This window comes from Lissotriton helveticus, chromosome 3_1, assembly GCF_964261635.1.
Source record: "Lissotriton helveticus chromosome 3_1, aLisHel1.1, whole genome shotgun sequence".
Lineage (NCBI taxonomy): Eukaryota > Metazoa > Chordata > Amphibia > Caudata > Salamandridae > Lissotriton > Lissotriton helveticus.
The window spans coordinates 149271445-149298055 of record NC_136061.1 but is presented as its reverse complement, the minus strand read 5'-3'; the positions used below and the strand labels follow the sequence as shown (position 1 = coordinate 149298055).

General features: G+C 43.9%; 1 protein-coding gene across 1 annotated transcript in view; it reads left to right on the top strand.

Moving 5' to 3' along the window:
• LOC144822741 (uncharacterized) overlaps positions 1-26611 on the top strand; it is a 2085503-nt gene that overhangs the window by 1019823 nt on the left and 1039069 nt on the right. Inside the window, exon 72 of the mRNA XM_078680596.1 lies at positions 23869-24084. Within this exon, the coding sequence (XP_078536722.1) occupies positions 23869-24084 (216 nt within the window). The remainder of the gene's footprint in view (positions 1-23868; positions 24085-26611) is intronic.

The window sequence follows — 26611 nt, the reverse complement described above, 5'->3', positions numbered from 1 at the left end:
CCTTGGTCAGGCAGAGCCGCTGACCTGTCCATGTCTCCAGCCATCACCTCGTTCATGTCCCCCCCCATGATCAGGACCCCGGCCGGCATGTCCAAGAGCTGTTTCCCTATATCTGGGAGAGTGGTGCCGTGCAGTTTTGGAGGAATATAGACAGAGCAGAGGTTAATCATGCGTCCCTCCCACCGCTCAGATACCGCCGCATAGCGCCCCAGAGGATCCAGCCACCTGCGCTCAATCACCAAACGGAGTGAGTTTTTCACTAGGATCCCGCTACCCCTGGAGTCCGTGGTGAAGCCTGCATGGGCCTGCAGTTTGTACCCGAATCTGTTAAGGGCCTTGTAGTGATTACCTATCAGATGTGTCTCCTGGAGGAAGACCACGTCTGGGGCGTCTCTGTGGAGATACTGGAGGACCATAGTGCGCTCTATCTTGTTCTGAAGACCATTAACGTTCCAAGACAATATATTAACCCTCTGTGCCTTCGGTGTATGCATCATAAACAACTGAAATAACAAACCTTAGAGGTGTGTGCCTACCCTCACCGCCACCCGCCACCCTCATGTCTATCATGAGTGCAAATTGAGCCCAAAAACAGTATCTTGTACAAGACAAAATGCAACACGCAAACATTCAACAGCCCCCCCACCCTCCTGTGCCCTCCCCCCTCCCTGCTACCCTTCTTCTCAGGCCAACATGACCCGATACACCCCAACCAGCAGAGCGCCTGTCGCCTATAAAACGAAAACGTAGGGTGAGTGTGTGCTACAACCAGTTGGGCAACCTGAGGGGTTCGCCCAGCCCACATTCTATATATTATGCCGCTGTGACAACGCTTCCTAGTGGAGACAGGACCAGCAGCATAGATAGTACTGCCTGATATATGTATCACCCCCCCCACCCCAATTGTCCCGTGCCCGCTTAGGATGTCAAATTGGGATCAAACGTCACATCCATCTGTCAGTGAGGGCAGGTACCCCGTGTTGCAGCAAAGTCCCAACAATTTGACCCTCATACTTTACGTGCGCTCCATCTTGGCCCTCCCGGCCAGGCATCCTCCGCCACTTCATCCGAGATCCGGCGAGGCAGAAAGACTCCTCGACCTGAGTCCACGCCGCCGCCACTCTTTCCCCGTCGACCCCTTGGAGGAGGTTGGGGAGCGCTCCACGGTGTTCCACCAGCTGTCTCTCGGCCGTGGATTATCGGGTTGCTTCGTATGCTCCTCCAACCAAGCGTGGGCGTCCTGCGGGAACGTGAAGAAGAAGGACTTCCAATGCAAAAAAAGCTTGAGACGCGCCGGGAAAAACATCATGTACTTAATGCCACGATCCCGAAGCACCTTTTTGACTCCATCTAACAAACAACGCTCCTGTTAAACCTTGAGTTTGAGATCGGGAAAGAACCGGATGGTGGCATTGTCGATCCGAAGGTCTCCGTGCTGCCGGGCAGCCTGCAAGATGGCTTCTCGGTCCATATAATTAAGGATCCGAACAATAATCGTTCTTGGTGGAGCCCCGGGGCGTGGCGGGGGGATCGGAGCCCTATGCGCTCTCGCTATAACAAAGAACTTGGAGAGTCTTTTGGGCTTTAGCTGGTTCAGGATAATGTCCTCTAGGAACAAGTCGACACTCGGCCCCTCCATTTTCTCTGGCACTCCCACCACTCGAATACTGTTCCTTCGGGCCCTCCCTTCCTGGTCCTCCAGCCTGGCCTCCGTTTGCTTCTGCTGACGGGTCAACTGCTGGACCTGGTCCTTCAGTATTTTGGTGGTGCGTTGTAGCTCGGTGATCGCCGCAGCTTTTTGAGTGGCCTTCTCCGAGGTCTTATTCAGGTCCGCCCGCTGGAGAGCCATTTCTATTGTGACTTTATCGATTTTAGTTTCCAGTGTCGTGCCCAAGGCTTGTATGGCCTGCATGATGGAGGCCAGGGATGGCTCTGCGGTGCTGACCGGACCCTCAGGGGGGGCACCTTCAGCCCCCCCAGTCGAAGCTGTGTAGTTGTCCATTGTGTTGGTCTGCATGGTGGTAGACTTCTCGGGCTTCATGTTATCTCTGTACGGGCCCCCAACACAGTGGGGGGGCTAACCACGCGCTCCGTCCACCGTACACCTGCTAGCGCCCCGTCGGGCTGCCCCCCTATCGCTGCTGGAGCTGACTAGTCCGAGCCAGGTACTAGGCCGCCCGGAGATGATCGCTGGCAGAAGATTCAGGTCCCCCGGACCCCACACACTACACCCCAGTCTGTCGCGCTGCTTCACAGACACCCCTCTCCTTGCGCCAAAGTCCACTGTCTTGTGTGCCACTCTCCTGTTGTGAACGAGGCAGCGCGTCGTTCTTGTACTTCGCCGATCCCAGGCTATTCCTCCCAGGGAGTCCGGTGACAACAGGGGGGGGTCCTCTCCACTCTCGCAGCTACACTCCCCAAGGGTACGGAGAACCTGGACCCCTACTCCACCTCTTCAGGGACCAGATGCTTCCCGCAGCTCCCGGGCGCCTCCCACTGACCTGGCCCAGCACACACCTCCACTTCTCTGCTGCCTCAGATCCCACTGCTCACCAGCACAAGGGGGCCAGATTCCTCCCTGAGCGCCGCCATCACCGGGGTGATCATACGCCTCGCGCCTCCTTCCTGTCGCCGCTTGCGCTCCTTTACAAGGCCTGCCTCCTCTACTCCGGAGCCTTCACTGTCTCCTCACCCGCAGTAGGGCCACGTCCGGCCGACCCCGCCTCGATGGGCCGTGTGGTCGCCGCTTTTCCTTGGATCCTGCGCCGGCTCCCCACTGCATCACCCGGCCTCACTGTCACACGAGGTCGGTGCTTCGTTGTCGGGTCTCGAATCTCTGCCGATCGCGGTCGGAGAGGAACCTGAGTTGCCCCCACCGGCTCAGGACCACTTCCGGGAGCCAAATCCGGTATCCGCAGCTCTCGCCCGGCAGGATGAAAGCAGGATTTATCGGGCTAATGGCTCACCCCCGGCAGCACCGCGATTCTTTGCGGCCATCTTGGTTTCCACCAGGCCACGCCCCCTAAAATGTTTTTTAAGAGCAGGCAGTGGTCTCACGGATCACTTCCTGCTCTTAAAAAATGAAACTGAAACATTTCTTTTTTTTTAACGCATCACGTTTAACTTTATGGAGAACGGGCTACATGTAAGAAAAAAAACCTGCTTTATTGAAAAAGCAGTCACAGACATGGTGGTGTGCTAACCCCAACAGGCCACCAGCTGTGTGAGTGCAGGCCATTCCCAATGGGTCACAAATGCGTCCTGCTTCATGAATATTAATGAGGCAGGTCCTTTGCGACCCATTTGGAAATCGCAAACAGTTTCTCAGACACTGTTATACATTAGTGTTTGCGACTCATAAAACTGTGGGCCCTAAGTCACTAGCTGTGTTTCTGTGGGTTATTTAGCTACAGAAGCCTCTTGTTTTGTGATTGATTAACAGCCAACCACTGAACATATGCCATAAATTACAACTTCTGCTGTTTGGGCCAATAAGAAGCACACTGTGAAGGATCCTCGACAGTCATTGTTATAGCATCTGTGATGGGGGTTGTAGAAGTGTTATGATAAACATTAAAACTGCTTTATTTGCTGAGTAGCTAAGTTACTAACTCTTTTTCGGAGGCATACAGCGGTGTTGTGTTCATCTTTATAAATAACTGCAAAATAGTTGGTATTTGTTAAATTACATCTATTTTCAGGCGTACATCAGATGTAAGCTTGTCCTTCGGTAATCAGGTTCCTTTGTTTCCTGCCAGTCATTATAAAGGTAGTGGTTAACTGTGCACTCCAACCTTATTTAAACTCCTATACATTTCGACTGGGATTGAAAAATTTGCTTTGGGCAATGGATGGCTTACTGTAAGGGCAGTGAATTAGGCTCTGTTATTCATCCTCTTTGAAGGTGTTTTTACTGTGCTTATATGCCCTGGGTGTTTGCAGCTATGTCACTGAAGATCAGCTCTCAGTGCTGATTGGACAGAGCGCCTCCTTTGTTTTCATTTGAAGCCCCGAATTCTCGTCGCTTTCAATCTCAATTATCTCGTCAGAAATGTGTTTTGAAGGCTGACAGCGCCTATTTGGGGGATTAATGATCGCTGATTTATGAATATTGAGCAGCATTTCAATAACCCAGGCACAGTTATCCTTTGCAGCCGCAGCCAGCCTTCCTTGCCTTTATACACTGTAGCAATCACTCAGAGGCAGTTAAATGGTTCTGATTTATGGCCTTAACCTCCCGGCCCCGCTACATTTGCTCTATCTGTGTGTAAAGTCTCAAAATGCAATTCCCTGCCCCTCCTGAGAGCCAATTTAAGTTAACATTATGCATGAGCCGAGCATGCTTGAATTCTCAGGTCTCTTATTTTACTCATTAAATTTGCACTGAACATCTTGCAATTAAAATTTCATATAAATTTCTTCTTATGACTGGCATTTGGCCTTGGCCAAATTAGTTAAAATGTTGTTCCTCTGAAGATTCCGTTGCAGATGGATTGATCCTGACATTTGCTTCCTCTGGGCGACGATGATGATAGAGCACAAATGTATTGATTAGCATCCTTGAATCCTAGATTTTCCGCCCTTTGAAAGACTGCCTATGGCTAATACAAGTGAGCAGGTTTATCAGGCAGGTCACGCCTGGATGGGGCTATTACATCCAGGTCACGAGCCATTCATATGCCACGTGTAAGCCTTTTTCACTGACACGGCTAAAAAGCAAGCCTTTCGAACCCAGGATTGGTATTTATTTATTTTATAGTGTTTCTAAAGCGCATTGGACCGCAAGATATCGAAACGCTAGAAGCGGATGTATTCACCAATGTCATTGCTAAATACTTTTCTGAGTTTAAGTCGTAATGCAAATTGTGATGTGAGTTCAATAAAGGTGTAACATGAATTCTGAAGGACTGTGGTATGTCAGATCAATCCATTATACTGAAAATACAGCTATTGATCAGGAGTTGTGGCTTAATTAGATCGTGGAAGTAGTGTTATACACTCTCAAGAGGGTCAACAGATATATATTAAGGTAATAAGGGTCCAACTTTGACAGCTTGTTACCTCAGGTACTTCGGCTAACATGAATAGGAATCTCAAGTAAAGTACTGTAACAAGAACAAACTATTGCTTTTAAATGGTATGCACAAAGACGTACTACACTACAACAATTTGAAAAGGAGTGTTCACTATGTTATTCTGTTTCCAGCCACAATTCAGACAATCCAATGTTTAAGAACATATCAATTATGATCAAAAATAGGATTTAGTTGTCAGGAGGTCTGAGCATGCATTCAGTATCAAATTTTTATTCATTTTTCAACACATGATTTTTTCAGTCACTCCAGTCAACATGTTTCGTCCCCTAGGAACTTCATCAGGGTTGTGCGTTCCAAACTTGTGTGATTTCTAAGTATCATGAAGTATGAACTCCTCTTTCAGTGTCTTCATATGAATTAAATCCCTTTTTGAGTGGTTTGGTAACCCCTACATCATCTTCATTCTTTGTGTGTCAGGGCTCAGATGTCAACAGGAAAGTGTCTCATATCCATTGCAAGAATTAAACAAGCGTTGGCCATGCCAATAGGTCTGGCTTTCTATTGTGAAAGTGCTTGGTTATTAATTAGCTAGTTTGTGTTGGGCTACATGGATGGTCGAGTAATGTGGGGTTGATTGCGGATGTATGTATTGTCTGAATGGATTGATAGATGAATGAAGTGGTAAGATGAGTGCTATATATGTCTATAGTAATATTGGTGTCGGAAATATTTTTACCACACCTGCTGCTGCTGCTCAATCACACATTCATTCATCGAGCCATGCACCTTGACACCTTCCCATTCATCCATACATAATTAACCTAATTCACACACTCAAATAATCACTGCATTCAGGGTAATGCCAATCCTTACAACCTCACACATATGCACACCAAGAATTAACAACCACTTTCACTTATAAAAATGCAGATGGATTGGCTGGCCAATGATTGTTTTTATAGAGGTCCATTTTTAACCTTCATAAAACACTGAGTGGGATTTCCATTTATTGACCTATTAAACTAGTTTTCTTTATGTGTCATATCCCTGACGGTTATGGCAAGGTAAAGCACAATAGTGACTAGGCCTCAAAGGACACTATAATCCTTCCAGTTTATTTGTATTGTGCTGCCCCTTTAAGAAAAGCTAACATGTTACCCTTCTCCATAGTGCACCCATGATTACTTTTGTCCCTATCATTGGCTGGTTGGGCAACTTTGTAATTGACCTTCTGCCACACAGATGTTCTCTGGGGCTCAGCAATCAAACTCAACAGTGTACCTGTTGGGGGGGGAGGGTGGTTCCCCAAATACATACACCTATTTTTTTTCTCTCGTCTTCCTTTTCGGGGCATTTATCAGTTCTAAAAGAAATTAAAGATTACCATTTTAACAGCTTGCCAAGAAAGGAATCCTGATACCTGTGAGGAATTAGGCTGTTGTTTGAGGGGGTGCAACTGTACTCAAACAACAGCCACAATCATTATCAGGGTGAACCACAAAAAGTCACTAAATTAACCTGTGCTTGACCCTCTGCTAAATTGACACAAAAACAGTCAATTCACCCTGGAGACAATGCAGCATATAAACAGCAATAAAGTGAAAACACTCAAGAAGAGATGCCCCACACCAATTTAGAAAAACAGAGTAAAATGTAATAAAATATTTGATACCAAAAGGACAAACGTCCCATTAGTTGAACTGCATTTATGCAATTTCAAAGATTTAAGGTACGTATAGCACCTAAAAGCACAAACTTCCAGTCGCTGTTGTCTGGCCATACAAGACCAGATGACAGTCGTAAGTTCAGGCCAGATGCGATGCAGTGCGGGCAAGATAAAGGGGCTAATTTAGTCTCACTGAAAAAAGTTACCTTCTAACGGCCAGTGGGAAGAATACCATTCTCAGTGGAGGAGGCCGTGAGGAGCAGGGAGAGTGTCACTTGTGGTTGTTGCTGTAGCGCAAATAGCAGGCTAGATGTCACGGACAGGCGTCACTGTATTGCAATGCCATTGCGCTAAGTACAGATCATACGTTGCCAGTTGTCAGTGGCACAGTAGCGGAAACAGTTGGGTTTAACGGAGCAGTGAGTTGGCGGTTGGGGCATGCAGCATGATCTTGTTGTGAATGGGCGTGTTCACAGTCGAGAAGAGCCCAGAACATCATGATTTCTCTTTTCCTTCAAGAAGGAGCTCAACCGATGCCACACCAAGAGTCTAGGAAATGGGAGGCACCTCTTGAGGATCATGAACACACTCCAGCAGGTCTTGGGCAGGTCCAAGCAGGTCTAGTGCAGCTGGTCTGCAGGGCTGGTCTGGAGTGTGTTGTGTCCTTGTAGCTTAGAAAGAGGTCAGTCATCTGACCATTGGAGTCCCTTCAGCCTGGGATGGAGGTTGCAGGTTCAGTCTTCCTTTTCAGACAGCAGGGCAGACCTCAGGTACGTCCAGTTGCAGGTCCAGTACAGCCGGTCAGCTGGAAAGTCCTTCTACTGTAGCATCCACAGGTCAAGGAGTGTATTGGTGGGTGGGTCTGAGTGTCGCCTCTTTTTACAGTGTGCTCACTTTGAAGTGGTAGAACCTTCTAGAATCTTCCCCCTACAGAAGAATCTGGAATTTTCTGTCTCCTTGCCATGGTTCTAGTCTGTATGCAGGCACAATAGGCTTTTGTGAAGTTCTTCGTGTGTGCCTTGAAGCAGAGTCTTTGAAGTGCAAGTGTGATATGTGACATCAAGTCTGGATGGCCTATCCTGCCAGTCCCCACATCCTCTATTGTGCGACTGTCAGAGATGTACTGCCAACTACACCTAGTCATTTATCCCAGCAACAGGATGCAGGCACCAAATGGTTAGGGCAAGAAAATGGCAACTTTCTAAAATTGGCGTTTTCAGAATTGTGATTTAAAATCCGACTTTAGCACTATAGAGGGTTTTAAATGTCAATTCTTCAGGGACCAAGCATGACATTACCACCTGCTCCCAACCAAAAGTTATCACTTAATACATGTACTAAGGTAACCCAATGTCATTCTATTGGAGAGATAGGCTTTAATAGTAAAAAACTAATTTAGGAACTTTTCGCTAGCAGGGCTTGTAAAACATAAAAGTACATGTTCAAATTTTTAAATATAATGCATCCTGCCCTATGGGCTGTGTAGTATCTACCTGAGGGATGACTTAAAAGTATTAAAAAGGAAGGTAGGCAAAGGGTTTATTTTTCAGCTCAAAATGGCACACACGCTGGAATGGCGGGATTGATATATATTTAAGAAGGCTACTTAAAAGGGTAGCATAATAAATGCTGCTGAATGACTAATAGCGTTTAACTTACAAGGGTATTTGTAATATCACTTTACTAGCGACTTACAAGATTATTAAATTTGACAATTTGGTGTCAGCCAATTTTACCACGTATAAAGAAGAGAGCACAACCACTTTCTCACTGGTCAGCAGTGATATAGTGCACAGGTTCAGAAAACGGGGGTGAAAGCAAACCGTTTGGTGGCGACCCTGCAGAGAGACCCAGGTCCAACACTGCCCAATTGGCGAAGATATTCCTGAGACAAGATGTCACTCATAATTCAGCACTGTAGGCTGTGCAAGATATTTGAATGGAGTTACTAGATGGCTGTCGTTCTAGGCAACACTGGGCTTCTGCTGTCCAGCGTTGCTAAAACCTTTGCTCAGTCCCTAGCTGTGGGACTTTGGATTCTTTAGCTCCAAAGCCTCTTCTTTAACAGTCTATTACTCAATAACTTCTATATCTGCTGTGAGTGACAGAATGTTTTGTGTGCACCAATAAGAAGTGGCTGTGATGACTCATAATCAATCAATGTTTTAGCATCTCTGTTGTGCTGCAGAAGAAGCACTACTATTGCAACTGAGGGCTTCTTTGCTGGAGATAGTTATCCTGCATGTGGCTTTTATTTCCGAACATCTGCATGACCCTAAAACAGTTACCACAAGTGTAGCAAGGTCACTGATTTTGTTATTGAGTTTGTGACACTCGGGCGGAGGTGGTGGGGGGAGTGTAATGAGTCAGGCTGCCGCGACCTGCAATGGGTCAAGCCAATAGGGAGGCCTGTTTAAATCTGGGTTTCGCAATCGAGTGCTGACAAAAACATAAACTTTAAAACATGCCTGCTAAAGGGAAATCATTAACAAAAATGTATTGCTTTGTTTATTCAATGCATATACAAGATAACTAAGTGAATTGACAAACAGTGTGATGACTGAATGTTCTTCAGATGTCAAATAGTCTCACATGTAGGCTGCAGAATTCTACATGAAGAGCCAATAGCGTGATGACCAGGCTAAAATACTCCCCTGGGCTGATCCAAGATGTTTTTTTATTAAACTTTGTCTTTACATTTCAGAGATGCAAACATACAGCCTTCTGTATATCCATAGACATAAAACATTATAACACACAGTGGCAACAAGGCATCATTAATGTATGGCTGTGCTTTTTTAACCTCAGTTACACATGCAAGTTTAAATGAAAGCCACAAGAAGGATGTTAGGTAAGGTTTCATCGAGCGTTTCCTCTGAAAGTATACACCAGCTTTATTGCAGCTTTCGGGCTAGCATCTAGTAGCCTATCATTGCCCCAACATTTCTTCTCACACATTCAAGGAGGCTTTATGCAGCAGCATGCACTGAGCTCTGGAGGGATTCATAATTTATCTCATATTCATAACAACTTTAGTGTCTTTATTAGAAAATTCTAACATTTGCATACAGATGCAAGTCTAAAAGCACTGTAAAAATACAGTAAATTAACCTTGCAAAAAATTAGTTACATTCTGATTAAATGCAAGTAAAATTATAGGCATGATCATTAGGCCATCACTTACAGAAAATAGAAGCAGTCACTGAAGCTTGATCAACTTAGGTTTGTTCTAGCCCATTAAAGATTAATAACAAGTAGTGTACCAAAGCACACACAGTTTGGTTGAAGTGCCACAATCAAACAAAATGAAAACCGCAGCAATATTTTGAATGCCTACCTCATGCAAAGGATTTTCTCAGGTATAATTTAATGTCGCAGCCCAGGACGTAGCAACAGAATGTGGGTTAATTATTCTTAAAGAGAACAAAAGCAACAGCAGCTTGTATATATTTTTTAAAAACAAAATGCCAGAGGCTCATCAACAAAATTGGAATATGACTCAACCCAGACCTCAAATATGGGTAAGGTATTCGTTGCTCTAGTAGTCTCAATAGGTATTGTTGAAGAGCTAGAGACTCATGTCTCTGTACTATTGATTTAAGTAACTTGGTATTATCCAGTCTGCCACAATTTGTTGTAAAGCTTAAGTACCCAACCCTGTCATTAAATACAACTTTGATATCTACACCACATTTTATATCTTAGGTGTTTCTAAAACTCACAGCACTAAGCAGGATACTCCTTATTGTACCAACTAACAGCATTCCATCATAAACTACCAACTGTTACAACTCCCACAGAGTTACATGTTTACAAGTGTTTCCAAGCTTGCCTCCTTGACACAAAACTAACTGTTGATCTTCCTAAATCTTAGTGTAGCATAGGTTATGAAGTTGAACTTCATAAGTGCAGCATTCAAGTGCTACTTTCAATTTGGTGTCATATGACCAACTAAACATAAAAAGATACTGCACAATACAATATATTTAACACTACTTTTGCATTATCTGCCCTTAATTCTGGGACCATTGTAAAGGCATGTGCTGTTCATAAAATAGTTTTAGCCCAGATATTGTTGTTAAAGTCCTTGTGTTGATCAAATAAATCAAAGTGAGATGACCAGTCAAGGATCATCTATTGTAATTATAAGATTCAGCTAACCAAATATATTGAAACCTCAATCTTGGAGACCCTGAGGCCAGTCAGTCAATAACTTAATTCATAAAAGTACACACAATAAATAATACATAATGAATTACTTCATGATTCAAGCTTACAGACAAACATTTATCATAAAAAGGTTTATCAAATATCATTAAAGAGAACGAGAAAAAAGTAAAAGGGATATCATAAAATGTAATACATTTTCCTACTTACCAAGGAATTACATATAAAATGTATGGCTGCAAAGCAAGTGATTTGTGAATATAATCTTTGTAGGACCTTAAGACCATCTTTGTAATGTCTAATGCCGTCAGAGCGAAAAATCAGGAGCATATTGTCATACAGGCATTTTGGAAGTTTGGAAATCCACCTACCCTGTTGTGGAAAAGCCACAAGTAAGTGCACTGTGCCTAAGAAAAGATGAGTAAGCTAAAATCTTTGCTGGGGTGATCAACTCAAAGTTAAATATGATTCCATTCCTGAGACAGTAACAAAGGTGTTAAAAGATGTGTCAGTGTCAGATGAATACCAAATCTTAAGTCAAAGTAAAAAATTGACAACTTTTATGATGTCTCCAATGTAACTCATTCTTAGTTTGTTATGACAAATGTGTGTTCTGTTACTCTTTGGGACAGAAGGAGGCCTACTTAAGACGCTATTTTCAATCTTCAGTATTTTATCTGAATGTATATGTCACCAAACTTCTGCTTCATAAAATGCCCATTCAAATACTTTCTATTTATATAATTGTAGCATTTCCTTTCTTGGGTATTAGCCTAGTTTGTAGTGGACCTAATGATTGCTGCCTTTGCTCATGCAAGTGATTTAGATCTCTGATTCATTAGAAATCACCATCTTATATCAGAGTCAAAAACGACACCTAAATAATTACCTTAGCTAATTTTTCCCCATCTATAATGTGTACCCTTATTTTTGTATTTTTAGAAATACTAATCATTAAAAAATACGTAGATAAATGATCTTTTAAATAACATTCCTTCATAAAATCATTAAACGCATACAACATGGTCTGCACGCCACTGTCGGGATCGGCAGCAGCGCAAGAATAAAGAAACGCCACTAACCTCTTTTCTTGTGACCAGCAGAGACGATGCCCGATGTAATTCCCCCCAATTACCCGTAACACAACCCCCTACACAGGAAAGGTAATCCTTCTACGTGAAATTGTGCCCCAGGGGAAAAGGGAAGTGGATAAAATAATAAACCAGCCGTATGGTCTGTACGCCCTGCAAGGTCTGGTCTAAGGAGCTGCAAAGCCTCAGGAGGGATGTTCTCACACTGCAGAATAGGAAGACAAGATAGTAGACTTTAGTATACTTAGAGAAATTAATGTTTGTAAACATGTAACAATCTCCTTCTGAGCACTCACCAGAAACACAGATGGCTGAGAACTTAACTATGGTTGTGCATGCTTGATTTTGTCAGGGTAGAATGATCCCCACAATCATAGGCAACATATGACCAGAACTAGTGCGAAAACAAATGTACCCAAATTCTTATACATATATACAGAATCCAGTAATCGGAGTTGTTAAGAGTCACAACTCTGCACTAGAATTGTTATTGCAAAATGTCCAGTCACAAAACGTAATAAATCATATATACTCTCCTTCAACGTCGGAAGGAAATTCACGGTGAATATCTGGAAATTCCAATAGGAAGATGACCTGCACACTGAGTACATGCACAAGAATAGGCAAGGGCAAACAGAAATAATGTTCGAGTCTTGAGGGATACCACTCAAACACGGGGCGTAGTGTGTCTTGAAAGAGTAGACATAGAGATGCTGAGTTCTCCTGCCTGTAAAGCCACGTAACAAATAAACGCGCAGCGCGCGTTTAAAGTTACCGCGTCTCACTAGAATCCGTAATGAGCACAGAATTAAATGTTACAATGGTGGAGGCGGTCCCGCACTCCTACCGATACCTGGCGAAAACGGAACACTTTCAGATAGGTAGAATTACCAGGAAACGTGTCCGGGCAGGAACACTTCGGGAAACACGGCTCCTTTCTTCACGCTGGAATCCGGCGGGGAACACCATCCGCCATTCCTCTCACTAGCGAAGATTGTCGAGCACCTTCTCATTGAGTAGGAGGTGCTTATAACCAGACCGCCCCGTTCCTCCTTCTGATTCGCCCCTTGACCTTCTGGTAGTTGTAGTTCATCAGGCCATTCCGTTTTCTGAAATGGGTATTACTTGCAGAAAAGGCCTGAGAGCGGGACAAGGTTTTCACCCCTGAATATGAAAATGCTACAGCCACTTGCGGTTCTTGCTGCACTGTATTCTCTGCATATAAAAGAATAGGTACTGGGCATTTCCTGGCCTCTGGTAAATCTTTCCCTCCTTCAGTAGGTATTTATCTAGATCATTTATGTACTGCAAAAAAACAAAAATGGAGCTAGGATACAACCTTGTGTAACACCTCTGTTAGAAAATATTGGGAAGAACACTCCCCGCTTGATGCATAGCGTACTTTTACTGTTGTGTCTTGGTGCAAATGTCTCAATAACAGATACTCTACTACCAGTACAACTCAACCCCTTCAATTAACTTGTTGATCTGTGAAGGGTTAGTTAAGTGATGAATGAAAATATTTAATAAACTAATCCTAAATAGCTTGTGAAAATAAAACAGAAACACCTTTAACCGACCAGTGGCTTTTACCAGTGTGAGTTAATGGGCCCAGGTGAGTATATGGTAGTAGACTATCTGTTGTTAGTGAACCACTGGATCAGTTTTCTGGGTTATGGGTATGATTGATTAGTTTGATGATAAGTATTGATTATTAATTATTGATTTATGTTTAACAAAAGATTTAGTGTCTTGTTTTATGTTGTCTAGAAGCACAGGTACAGAGGTTGCCTGGGCATCACAGGAATGGAACAGCAGGTGGTGATAGAAGCCATACTGCAGGAGTTTACTCATCTGTTGTCGTAACACTGAGAAGCTATGGAGGGCTGGCAGTGTTGTATTAGGGACTATTGCACGAAAATAGAGTGTGAGTGATAGCAAAAGCGGTTCGCTTGTGAAAACTTGGTCTCATTTCCCGATACGGGTGACACTGGCGAAGTAACAGGTTGTTCTGAGCTTGAATTAAGGGTAAACAGGGGTTATACTCGAAGTGAAAGGAATTCTGGAATAAGTTATAATCTATCCTGATTTAGTACTGTGAAGGGTTAGTTAAGTGATAAATGAAAATATTGAATAAACTAATCCCAAATAGCTTGTGAAAATAAAACAGAAACCCCTTTAACCGACCAGCGGTTTTTACCAGTTTGAGTTTTTGGGCCCAGGTGAGTATATGGTAGTAGAATATCTGTTATTGGTGAACCGCTGGATCACTGGATTGTCTGCCTGGGTACCCATACCAATGGATTGAACGACGATATACCATGGAGTCATTTCACCTGATAACATGAGACCTTTTTAACAATAGAAGACAGATCTGTCTTTCCCCCCACACGAAGAGAGAGTAATAGGAAAACGTACTGACCAACTTTTTTCCTACAAAATCATGTGACAAATCATCTTAAATTTGAACTTTTACACTACGACGATTTGTAATCAGTTTAAACTTGTACGCTCTCCTCTAATTTATCTTTTTCCGCGCCCTGCACAGCATTATTCCGCTCAATTTTGGTTGGCAGATTAAGCAACCATGATTTTGCTATTCTACCTAGTCACATCCCCAACAAGATCATTGCATAGGGCTACAACTACGTCCTTTCCATTATTATCTTTATTTGGATTTTTTCATTTTTCAATTAATTAAAAAAAAATATTATATTAATGTTTACTACATCCGGTCCGTCGTGCAGGCTTGAACCGCAGCAGGGACCACTAGAATACCATTGGTTGTCATTTGATGTGGCCATTTTAGGAGAATTTAGCGCTCTAGACCCCCCCTCACTTGAAGAACTGTCCTGTGATCTAGCTCTCTTGCTGGAAGTTGAGGCTCTATCATCATCTTTAGCCAAAGAAGATTTAAGCCAGAACAGGACTCTTGCCTCCCTATCCCTGAGTGTTTTAGGAGGGAAGGTACAGCACATTTTGCAATCTTTTGCCTCATGTTTGGGGTAGAGGCAGTTGATGCAGTCCTTATGTTGGTCGTCAACATGGACTCTCTTCTTGTCGCAGGTTCTGCAGGGCTTGAACAAGGCCTTCTTGTCAGACATCATTAAGAAAAAAACTAAGTGGCACTCAGGGAGACTCCCTTCCACATGACGTGCGGCGAAAATCTGAGGTGAACTGGCTCTGCTGACAGTATTCTAGAGGGTGCTGATAACTGATTAGTTGGCACCAATGTTTTAGTTCTTTTAGCATAATGATGTAGACAGGCTACTAAGATCTAGGCCTCAGGCCTTTTTCTTTGGGGCCTACTACTGTTATTTACCTTTAGCACTACTTTTGTATTTACCGTGGGAGTCCTGCCTCGGCGATGGGGAATGATTCAGGCAAGTGAATCTATGAAAGATACCCCAATACTGGATAACCCTTACTTCCCATCCCATTCCTTGAATTGAGTTCTAACTATAGGACCACCACAACTTTCTCTTTAGGACCCCATGATCAGCGGACGTTCCTCCAATAGCAAAACAATCAAAGAGGGGTGAGGTCAGATTAAATGTGGACTCAGCCTCCTGCCTTACCTAGATAACCAAAGGAAGTCCACTTGCTCTTAGACTACCTGTCCTACCAGGGTATAGATTATGATAAAGGGGAAACAGAGAGTTTTCTTAAAATAACCCTCACCCACCAAAGTGACCCAGGGTGGCATGCTTCATCATCGGGTTCTTCCCGCCGCGCTGTGGGACGGGGCGTGCTACGACCGACAGAGACGTGGGAGCACTTTGTAGGGTTTTGGCTATGAAGGGATAGAAGTGGAAGGGTAAAAAATAAGTGTGTATCATTAAAAATACCTGGCTACGTGGAGTCTAACTTTTATTAAATCCTGTAGCTGGTACTATCAAAAAGGGTAAATGGGGACGTACAATATGATGGGTGATTATCTCCTGGTCTACATGTTTCAAGCCTCACCCCTAAGGCTTTTCGTCAGGACCAGAGCAAAAGATCATTTTACCACTCCCTACAGAACCTATTTGGTCTATTTTTTTAGTTGAAACGATAATAATGTTGATGAAATCCTAATGTCATGCACATACAATACCTTATCGGTATGCTCTTTGAATTAAGACCTGTAAAGATATGACAATATCGAACAGTAACAAATAAAATACATTTCCATATGTAAAGGTCATCACTAAATAGTGGAAAAAAGTTATATATGTTTCACTCGCGCACGACTATTCTTCTTGGCTAATAATGATGACTGTGTCGTGGTGCCCTGAAAACAAACAAGACAATACATAACACAGAATATGAATCACACACTTTATAATGAAGTTTCCTTGATGACATAGGAGGATTTCACAATCTCATGCAGCGAGCTGCTGCTAGATTTCAACTACCGGTCACTGTTGAACAAACAAAATGTTTCCTTCACGATTTTAAAGAGGAATCCAGAAAAATTACCAGGGCCATTCCTATAATTGATCATATGTGGAACGAAGGTATCAAGATCATGAAAACTCCTGTATCTGTGCCTGCAGTGCTTCCACGGATATATAAGAAGTATAGTGCTCCGGCCAATAGTGCATCCTGTCTCATTGGACACCCTTGGCCAGATTCCGTCATCTCCCAGGCTGCCCAACAAAGATCTAAGAACCCAGCAACACCCATTACTACACCACCGGAGAAGGAGGGGGGCCGTCTTGATCTGATTGGGAAGAAGTTTTCAACTATGGCAGCCGCTTCCATCAGGGCAGATAACTCCCTAGCCATCATAGGGCGTTATCTCATTGACCTTATGCCTGAGGACAGAAGACAGGAAGCACGGAAAATCTTACTAGAGGGAGAACGTGCAGCATCTGAAACAATAGATTGCGCACTGGACATTGTTAATACAAATTTCAGACAACTAGCTGGGGCGGCAGTACTCAGACGCCAGGGTTGGCAAATTGCTAGAAAAGGAGCAGTCAAGAACCATTTGCTACTAAAAGGGCCAAGTTTTAAGATTTCTTCGAAAGCTGAAATAGGACGGGTCATTCTTCAAGGACACCGGAAGAGAATTCCAGATTTTATGAGCCAAGACAAGAAAAGGAGGGGCCTCCCATTCTTGCAAGTTTAAATCTGGGAATCACGAAGTTTCCGTGGGCTGTAGAGCGCAGGGGACGAGAAGGAATCTAAGGATGGATGAGACTTTCAGACCGGAAGTCCAGACAAAAATATTGGACATGGCCTACGATTTCAAATCATTGTTCGGAAAGGACATCGATGAAGCCCTCCAGGCAATAAAAACCAATACGGATACTGCAAGAGCCTTGGCCGGTTGCAATACAAACGTGGAACCTTCAGAGGTGCTAGAGGCATGGTTTTTCCTCTAGAGGAGGATATCAAACTCAGCAGAACAGACAATACCAGCTCCAAAATGGACAGAATTAACAATCTTCATACCGGCAATCCAATATGGAGGGTTTCTCTCGACGGGGAGATCAGAAACTATTGCAAAATCAAGGGCGAGACGCTAACAGAGAACAGTGATCTCCGCAGGACGCTAATCACACCTCTTCCCATTCCCGTGGGCCCGAGAATTTCAACATTTGTGGACAAGTGGCGGGAAATGACCTTGATTCTAGCCCTGGTTCTAGCCCTGGTGAACAACAGACATAGCCTAGAATTTGTCAGCCCTCCCCCTCGTCTTCACTCATTATTCAAGGAAGCTTTAACAATGCTCCTCAAGAATGCCAATCCTATACCTTCACAACCTGAAGAGATTCCTCAAAAAACAAGGATTTCGCATGGTCACACTTTCAGAGATCCTAGTTTGCCTAAACAAGTGAGATTTTATGGCTTCTCTAGACATGGAGGACGCTTATTTCCACATCCAATCCATCCCAAACAGCGCAAATATCTCCGCTTCACTGTGGCTGGTGCCCATTATCAGTTCAAAGTGCTTCTGTTTGGACTAAAATCGGCTCCAAGGACCTTCACAAAGTGTCTAGCTCCTGTAGCAGCAGCATTAAGATCCCGGGAACTCCAGGTATTCCCGTATTTGGACGATTGGTTAATCAAAGGTCCTTCGGAGCAAGCAATGAAGATTGCCAATGCAACGTCTCTTCATCTTTTCTAATCTCTGGGACTAACTGTGAACAAAAGCCAATCCCAGTTACGTCCAATGCAAGTCCTTCCATTTCTTAGAGCCCTTCTGGACACAGTCCCCAGTGCAAGGCATTCTTATCTAACGAACGACAGGTTCGTTTTCAAAAGCTAGCATTTCTGATTTCAAGAAGAAAGTCAGTGTCTGTTCGCATGTTCGCTTTGCTCCTGGGGATGTGCTCTTTGGCAAAAAATCTCATCCAGCTGGCACGACTCAGAATGAGACCTCTACAGGAAGAACTGCACCTTCAGTGACAGCAAGTAGTGGGTTCCTACAACGAAAATATCAAAGTAACACCCTACATTGGTGGTCACAGATAGCCAATCTAGCAGAAGGACTCACTTTCACACAGGATGTCCCAGATTTTGTTCTGACAACAGATCTCTCCATGGAAGGATGGGGAGGTCATCTCCAGGATTTAGAGATACAAGGCAAGTGGTCTCAAGAGTACAGACAACAACATATCAACAGCCTGGAATTACGAGCGATTTTTCTGTCCCTGCAAGCTTTCCTTCCAAGGGTTGCGCGTTCATCGGTACTGGTTCGAACCGACAATACCACCAGCATGTTTTACGTGAACAAGCAGGGAGGGACAAGATTGGCGACTTTGTCAAAAGATGCTCAAGAATTGTGGGAATGGGTTACACTTCACAACATAACCCTCAAAGCGGAACATGTCAGAGGCCTCCACAATACCCTGGCGGACACGCTCAGCAGGTCCCTATCGGACTGTCACGAGTGGGAGCTAGAGCACACTCAAGTGAACAGAGTGTTCCAAACTTGGGGCAAGCCGACATTGGATTTGTTCACAACGAAGCACAACAAGAAATGCCGATATTACGCCAGCAGATATCCTTAACAGGGATCAAGGTGGAAAACCCTTTCCAGGCGATGGTCAGGGATTTGTACTTACGCTTTTCCCCCAATAATCAATCAATCAATCATGCCATTTGTATAGCGCACTACTCACCCGGGAGGGTCTCAAGGCGCTTGGGGGGAGGGATATGCTACTGCTCGAACAGCCAGGTCTTGAGTTGTTTCCTGAAGGCGAGATGGTCCTGGGTCAGCCGAAGGTGGATGGGGAGGGAGTTCCAAGTCTTGGCAGCCAGGTAAGAGAAGGATCTTCCTCCGGCGGTGGCTCTTCGGATGCGTGGTACGGCTGCGAGGGCGAGGCTGGTGGACCGTAGCTGGCGGGTGGGCGTGTAGAAGGTCAGGCGGTCGTTGAGGTACTTGGGGCCCAGGTCGTGGAGAGACTTGTGTGCGTGGGTGAGGAGCCGGAACGTGATCCTCTTGTCGACGGGGAGCCAGTGTAGGTTCTTCAGGTGGCTGGAGATGTGGCTGCGTCGGGGGACATCCAGGATGAGTCGGGCAGAGGCGTTCTGGATGCGCTGGAGTCTTTTCTGTAGCTTGGCTGTGGTTCCGGCGTAGAGGGCGTTTCCGTAGTCCAGTCGGCTGGTGATGAGTGCCTGGGTGACAGTCTTCCTGGTCTCGGTCGGGATCCAGCGGAAGATCTTGCGAAGCATACGCAGGGTGTTGAAGCACGATGAGGAGACGGCGTTGACTTGTCTGGTCATCGAGAGGGAGGGGTCCAGGATGAAGCCCAGGTTGCGTGCGTGGTCGGTTGGCTTGGGTGCGGTGCCCAGGGCTGGGGGCCACCAGGAGTCGTCCCAGGCGGAGGGCGAAGATCCCAGGATGAGGACTTCCGTCTTGTCCGAGTTCAGTTTCAGGCGGCTGTCCTTCATCCACTCGGCGACGTCTTTCATCCCTTCGTGTAGGCAGGTTCTGGCGGTGTCGGGGTCTCTGGTGAGGGAGAGGATCAGCTGGGTGTCGTCGGCGTAAGAGATGATGTTGAGGTTGTGCTGGCGTGCGATGGCTGCGAGAGGTTTCATGTAGATGTTGAAGAGGGTGGGGCTGAGTGAAGATCCTTGCGGGACGCCGCAGATGACTTCGGTGGCCTCGGAGCGAAACGGGGGGAGGCGGACTCTTTGTGTTCTTCCGGCGAGGAACGAGATGATCCACTCCAGTGCCTTCTCTTGGATACCGATGTTGCTGAGGCGCTGGACTATGGTGCGGTGGCAGACCGTGTCGAACGCAGCGGAGAGGTCCAGGAGGATGAGGGCCACTGTTTCCCCCTTGTCGAACAGGGTCCGGATGTCATCGGTGGCTGCGATGAGGGCGGTCTCGGTGCTGTGGTTGGCTCTGAAGCCGGATTGCGAGGGGTCGAGGGATCCGTTCATCTCGAGGAAGGCGGTCAGCTGTCTGTTGACGATCTTCTCGATGACTTTAGCAGGAAAAGGGAGGAGCGAGATGGGGCGGTAGTTTTTGAGATCGGTGGGGTCCGCTGTAGGTTTCTTCAGGAGGGCGCTGATACCTCTAATCCCGGGTGTGTTACGCAAGATGAAATCGGTGGGCTGCCGTCTCATCCTGATTCCACCCTGGTGGCCATGTCAGTACTGGTTCCAAGAACTGCTGTTACTATCCCACGACGAGCCGATCCGTCTTCTTCCAACATCCACAATGTTGTCGAGGAACAAGGGGCAGGTGGTTCAACCGATCCCTCAGTCTCTAAATTTACACGCATGGCTCCTGATTTCCTAGAATTCAAGGACCTTGACATCCCTCAGGACTGTTGTGACATCTTAACTAAATCACGAGCTCAGAGCACAATTAAGCCTTACCGTCTAAAATGGAAGAGATTTTGCTGTTGGTGTAAAGCAAACAAGGTTCATCCGATAGAAGCTCCTGCGGAACAAATTCACCCTTATTTGCTACATCTGGCTAGGTCTGGACTCACTTTTTCATCAGTTGAAGTCCATTTAGCCACACTTTCCAGATTCAGAAAAGGTGCTAAGCTTCCTTCTTTATGTTCATCCTCATTAATCAAACAATTCATGAGTGGTCTTTTCTGAGCATTTCCTCCGGTGCGGCCTCCGCCACCGGAGTGGGAACTTAACACTGTCCTCACGCAGTTAATGAAACACCCATTCAAGCCCATCCACAAGGCCGAGCTCAAGTTTCTCACATGGAAAGTTGCTTTACTTCTAGCTCGGACATCTGCTAGAAGAGTGAGTGAAATTCAGTCTTTCACTGTAAAGAAACAATTTTTACATTTCTCTCAGGATTACGTGACCCTCCGGATATATCCTACATTTATACCTAAAGTGCCATCGCAGTTTCACCTCAATGAACCGGTGAGATTACGGACTTTCTTTCCAAATCTGTCTACACCAGAGGAAAGAACCTTACATTCTCTTGACATCAAAATATATTTAAAGTTCTATCTACAAAGAACAAAAACCTTTAGAAAATCTGACCAGTTGTTTTGGCTTAAGGACAAGCTACTCTGGGAACTGCAGTCACAAAAGCCACAATTGCCAGGTGGATAGCATCTACAACCCATTTCTGTCATGACAAGACTAACAGGCCATTGCTAAGGAAAGTCAAATCCCACTCCACAACAACTGTGGCAGCGTCTACAGCGTTGTTTGCTGGAGTGACTCTAGAAAATATCTGTTGTGCTGCGACATGGAAAAAAGTCCACACTTTCACGAGACATTACTGCCTTCAATCTACATGTCAAGAGGATGCTGTGGTTGGACAAGCTGCCCTACGCCATCTTTTTCTTTAAAACCAGTTTTCAGGTACCTTTCGGTCTTTTAAATACTATCTATGGTTGTCATTGTTCATGATACACACAAATTTCTGCGATTATAACATGTTCATTGTATATAATATGTGCATAATGCTTACATATCCATGTAGTGATATTACTATGCATGTTTCTTTTCCTATATATAGGTCATGCTTTTAACTTTGAAGGTTTGGTTTATTATACCTTTTTTCAAAACAATTTCTGGAGGCAATTGGGAGTTTATCAGCACAAGTCTCCCACCATCCGCAACCAACTGTATACTTGGTATACTGCTTGCTACTCTGATTCAGGCATGTGAATCTATGAAAGATACCCCAATACTGGATAAGAAAACAAGTTACTTACCTGTAACTACAGTTATCCAGTATTGGTATCTTTCATAGATTCCCATGCACCCACCCTCCTAACCGGAGAGTCAGTTCTCTATGTTTTGGGATACTTATTTCCCACTTGTGCTAACGAAAATCTGAGGAGTACTGGCTCTGCTGAGAGTGTATAAGAGGGTGCTGATAGCAGATTGGTTGGGACCAATTTGTTGGTTCTTTTAGCATAATGATGTAGGTAGGCTACTAAGATCTAGGCCTTAGGCCTTTTTCTTTGGGGCCTACTACTGTTACTTACCTTTGGCACTACTTTTGTATTTACAGTGGTACTCCCGCCTCGACGACGGGGAATGATTCAGGCATGTGAATCTATGAAAGATACCAATACTGGATAACTGTAGTTACAGGTAAGTAACTTGTTTTCTTACTCCAGCTTGCCTTGGGTGTGGGCATTGTGAGAGAAATGATGGATCTCCACAGTCCCTGAAACTATATACTTGATAAACCACCCATATTATACATCCCGCAACGTGTAGAATATCCTGTATGTCCTATTATGCAGCACAATATATATTGTTTAATATGCCACTCTGTACTATGATTTGTTGTTTCTATAACATGCAAAAATAAACTTTTTAAAGACTCGACGAAACAAGGCATAACAAAAACATATTTTTTAAATTTCTCTAATTGTATAATCCGTTGTGAATTATGCCTGTTGCCCCTGCACCATTGCTATGGTGTGACTTGCAGAGATGAAAGGATTTATGTGAGGCTGTCAGGCACATATTTGCTACTATTCCACTGCCTTTCCAATTCTATACCATGCAAGACAGGGCCCTTTCGACTAAATGTTGACTCATAGCCCAGCTGAGCATGACATGGCAAGTCTGCACCACCAGACTACTCCCAAATTGTGCATGTATCTCCCACAGTGCCACTGGATCCATCAGTAGAGCATCTGGCAAGTTAACCCCCACCACATTTGCCACTGAGGAACACTCCTGTTCTCCCTGCATGTATTACCAACCGTAAAAGTGCATATGCAGCTCTCATTACTAAGCAGCATAGATTTGTGATGGCCCGAGTGGGTGCAAAGTGTTTTTTTTTATTCCCGCCAAATGGACACTGGGATCCTATCTACGGATGCATCTTTGTTGCTTTGAATAACATATTCTGTTTTTTATAGGATACCAATATAGCAATTGTAAATTTTTCCCAGGGAGGCTTCAAAGCGTCCATGATTTGGCTTCACAATTTCAGATAGTTAACCCAAATGTCAATTATGTGTCCCCTAGAGTTACATTGATTTTTAAGCCATCACTCCTTTACTCCCATTTTATTACTGATTCATTGCATCACCATCACGAGCCGTGATAAGACTGGTTACTGGAAGTGGAGATACTGGGGCTAGAGTTACCAATACTGGTCAGTATCCCCCTAGTTACATGCAATTACATGGTTCTGTGCCAGTAATCGGAGAACATGCAGATCATTCATAGATATATTCCAGTGGTCCAAGTCCTTAACCATATACAGGTGAATAATGTGTGATATGTGATAAAATAATGTATTTTACAAGGTGCTTTTCACATCTGGAAAAACCTGTAATCTACTGTTACCACTATACCGCACTGTCTGACTCATTATGAAGGTCTAAAAAGGCCTAAAAAAGTTTAGTAGTCAACGGAGCAGTTATATATTTTTGTGATTAATAGTAGTGATGTTAGTAGTTACAATGCTGAATATGACTTTTAGAAAAATTTAAAATTTCTCATCTCATTTTAGGTTAAACCTCTTCAAATGAAAGTGGAAGAGATGAGGATTGCTTTGGAAGAAGCTGAGCAAAAAATGAAAAGTTTGCAGCAGAAAAAAGATGCTCTCATTGTGCGTCTTAATGACCTGGAGAAAAGCTTTGAAGAAGCCACAATTGATAAAAGCAAACAAGAGCAAAAGACTATAGAAATATCCCAAAGGTTACAAAAAGCGGGAGCTTTGATACAGGTAATATATATTGGAATCATAACAAACATTTTTCCTCTAGAAATGGTGGCTGAAGTCTGTGTGGGAACCTTCATAGGCTGGGGCTTATTCCCAATACTAATCACTAGCCAGAGACTGCTATAAAGCGTCCTACCCTAGAGACTTCAGAACACAACTGAGCTTTGATGAAACAAAAAACGCCACTGCTGCCGGCTTTGAATACTACTGGTCCCTTGAATGCTGTTCTTCTTCTACAAAACATTGGAAGACCCAACAAGATAAAAGATAAAGTCTTCTTTGTGGAAGAGCCAGCTGACCATTTGAGACTTTCTCCCACTGATACATGTGCCCTTCTCTTATAGAAGGTGACTTTAGTGGTCTGGGAGCTTTATGAGTAACCAGAAGGTAGAAATAAAGAATGCTGAGTGGTTTGGGGCTAGATATTTTTTCAACCTGTGGAGGACCATGACAAAGTGGTCTACCTGAGAAAGACGTGGCTTTCGTGGACCTATTTCTCTTATTTGTCTCACTCAGAGCATTTTGTAGGAAAAACTCAACTTTAGTGAGACCTCACACAAAAGGTGCCATAGAATCTGCAGTTTTATAGCTATAAAAAAGTTCATTAGTCCAAACATGGAGAGATAATGAACGAAAATGAAAGTGGCAATAAGATTTTGGTAGCTACGTATTTCAAGTTAGTCTCACTCTGACGTTTTGAAGACAAAACCCACGCCTTCAGCTAAACCACAAGTCTCATATTTCCAACGTCATAGAGCTCTCCTCACTCACTGTTTCTGCCTTGTATCACTGGTGTAGTTTGGATCCAAGTAACAAGCATAGGGCATTTGTTCAGAGGCTCTGCTGTCAAGTGATTGCATAGTGGCAACTACACATTTGAAGGTGGTTCTGTTTGGAGCATTTCTTGCCAAGTGAGGGGCATCAGATGCACTCAGAGACCTGGATATCAATCTCGATGCATCGATAGCATCTTCCTTGCCTCACTGGCGAATCTTAACTTGCTTCTGACAGGCAAAGTCTGAATTGACAATTGTTGACTGAGGTTTAGCACTAGGCTTTATCTGGCCTATCGTGGTGGACTTGAAAAGCAACTAGGACCCAGTTACCTCCACTCCATGAAATAACATTAACTTTAGTATTCCCATTCTTTCTTGTAGGCAGTTTTGACATTTACTTTAAAAAGTCATATTTCCTAATCTTCTTATCCAGGTTTTACCATACTAGAGATTTGAATTTTACTAAATTGGGCATTTTAATATTTTTGTTATTAACTTCAGTTTTGTTTTGGTGCTGCTTAAATACTTTATTCAAAATTGTCTCTGACAGACAACTATTTCTTGAGCCAGGAGACAAGCATTTGACTGAGTAATTGAAATCTGTGATTTACTTTTTAGAGTCTCAAACGTTTCACCCCGTTAACAAACCATATTATCACAATATATTAGTGTCAAAGGATTGTGCTATGTGTGTGGCCAATAGGGTCTGAAAACCTTTTGGGATAATGAAAAGCACCACAGCTTTAGTCACATACTTTGGTGGCAATATTGTGACCTCTTGGGTTTGGTGAGCATGGGCCATATGTATCAAGCAAATTCGCATTCGCAAAGGCCGAATTGAATTTCGGCCTTTGCGAATGTGAATTTGCTAAATGGAATGTATGAAGCAAAACTGGTGCAAAATAAGGAATTGCAAAATTTGCGATTCCTTATTTTGCAATTGCATTTAAGGAATCGCAAATTTTGCAATTCCTTAAATGCAATGTATGTAGCAAAAAAAATTAGCAAAATACCCTTAAGGAATCGCAAATTACCACCAACTTCTAGTTGGTGGTAAGTTGCGAATTCCTTGAAAAATGCACATTTTTGCATTTTTCAAAGTGCCATGTGACGCACATACATGCCCTTAGGGCATGTATCTGGGCCACATGTGCACCCATGCATATTTCAGGGGTGCAACAGGGTGTCCTTTGGACACCCCTGCACCCTTGAAACTATTCTCATTTTGCGATTAGCAAATTGCGAATCCCAAATTGAGAATAGCTTCCCATTCATTCCTATGAGCCTCCTGGCCCATAGAAATGAATGGAAAAGTATTCCTTAATTGCGATTCGCAATTTGCTAATCGCAATTTAGGAATTCTAAGGAATCGCAAAAAAATGCGATTTTGTACATATATACTCATTTGCGATTCTCAAATAGCGATTTCTTAAAAATCGCTATTTGAGAATCGCAAATGGGTATCTTAATACATATGGCCCAATATCCCTTAATATGTAACAATATAGACTACTTACAATAGTTAACGAAAAGTATCCAATGCAAATCCGTTTTCAGGCCATTATTCACAAAGTGCTTGGGTCTTTGTCTCCCTGTCATAGCACCTATTTGTAGTCAGTTTACGAATTTAATAGATTTATCATCTTTATCAATTCCTGTGTTCCTCATCTTTTCCTTAGGACTTCATAAAGAACATTTGAGCTGAGTGCTTTTTGTAAATCATTCACACACCTGGGGCAAGATGAACCTTTTCT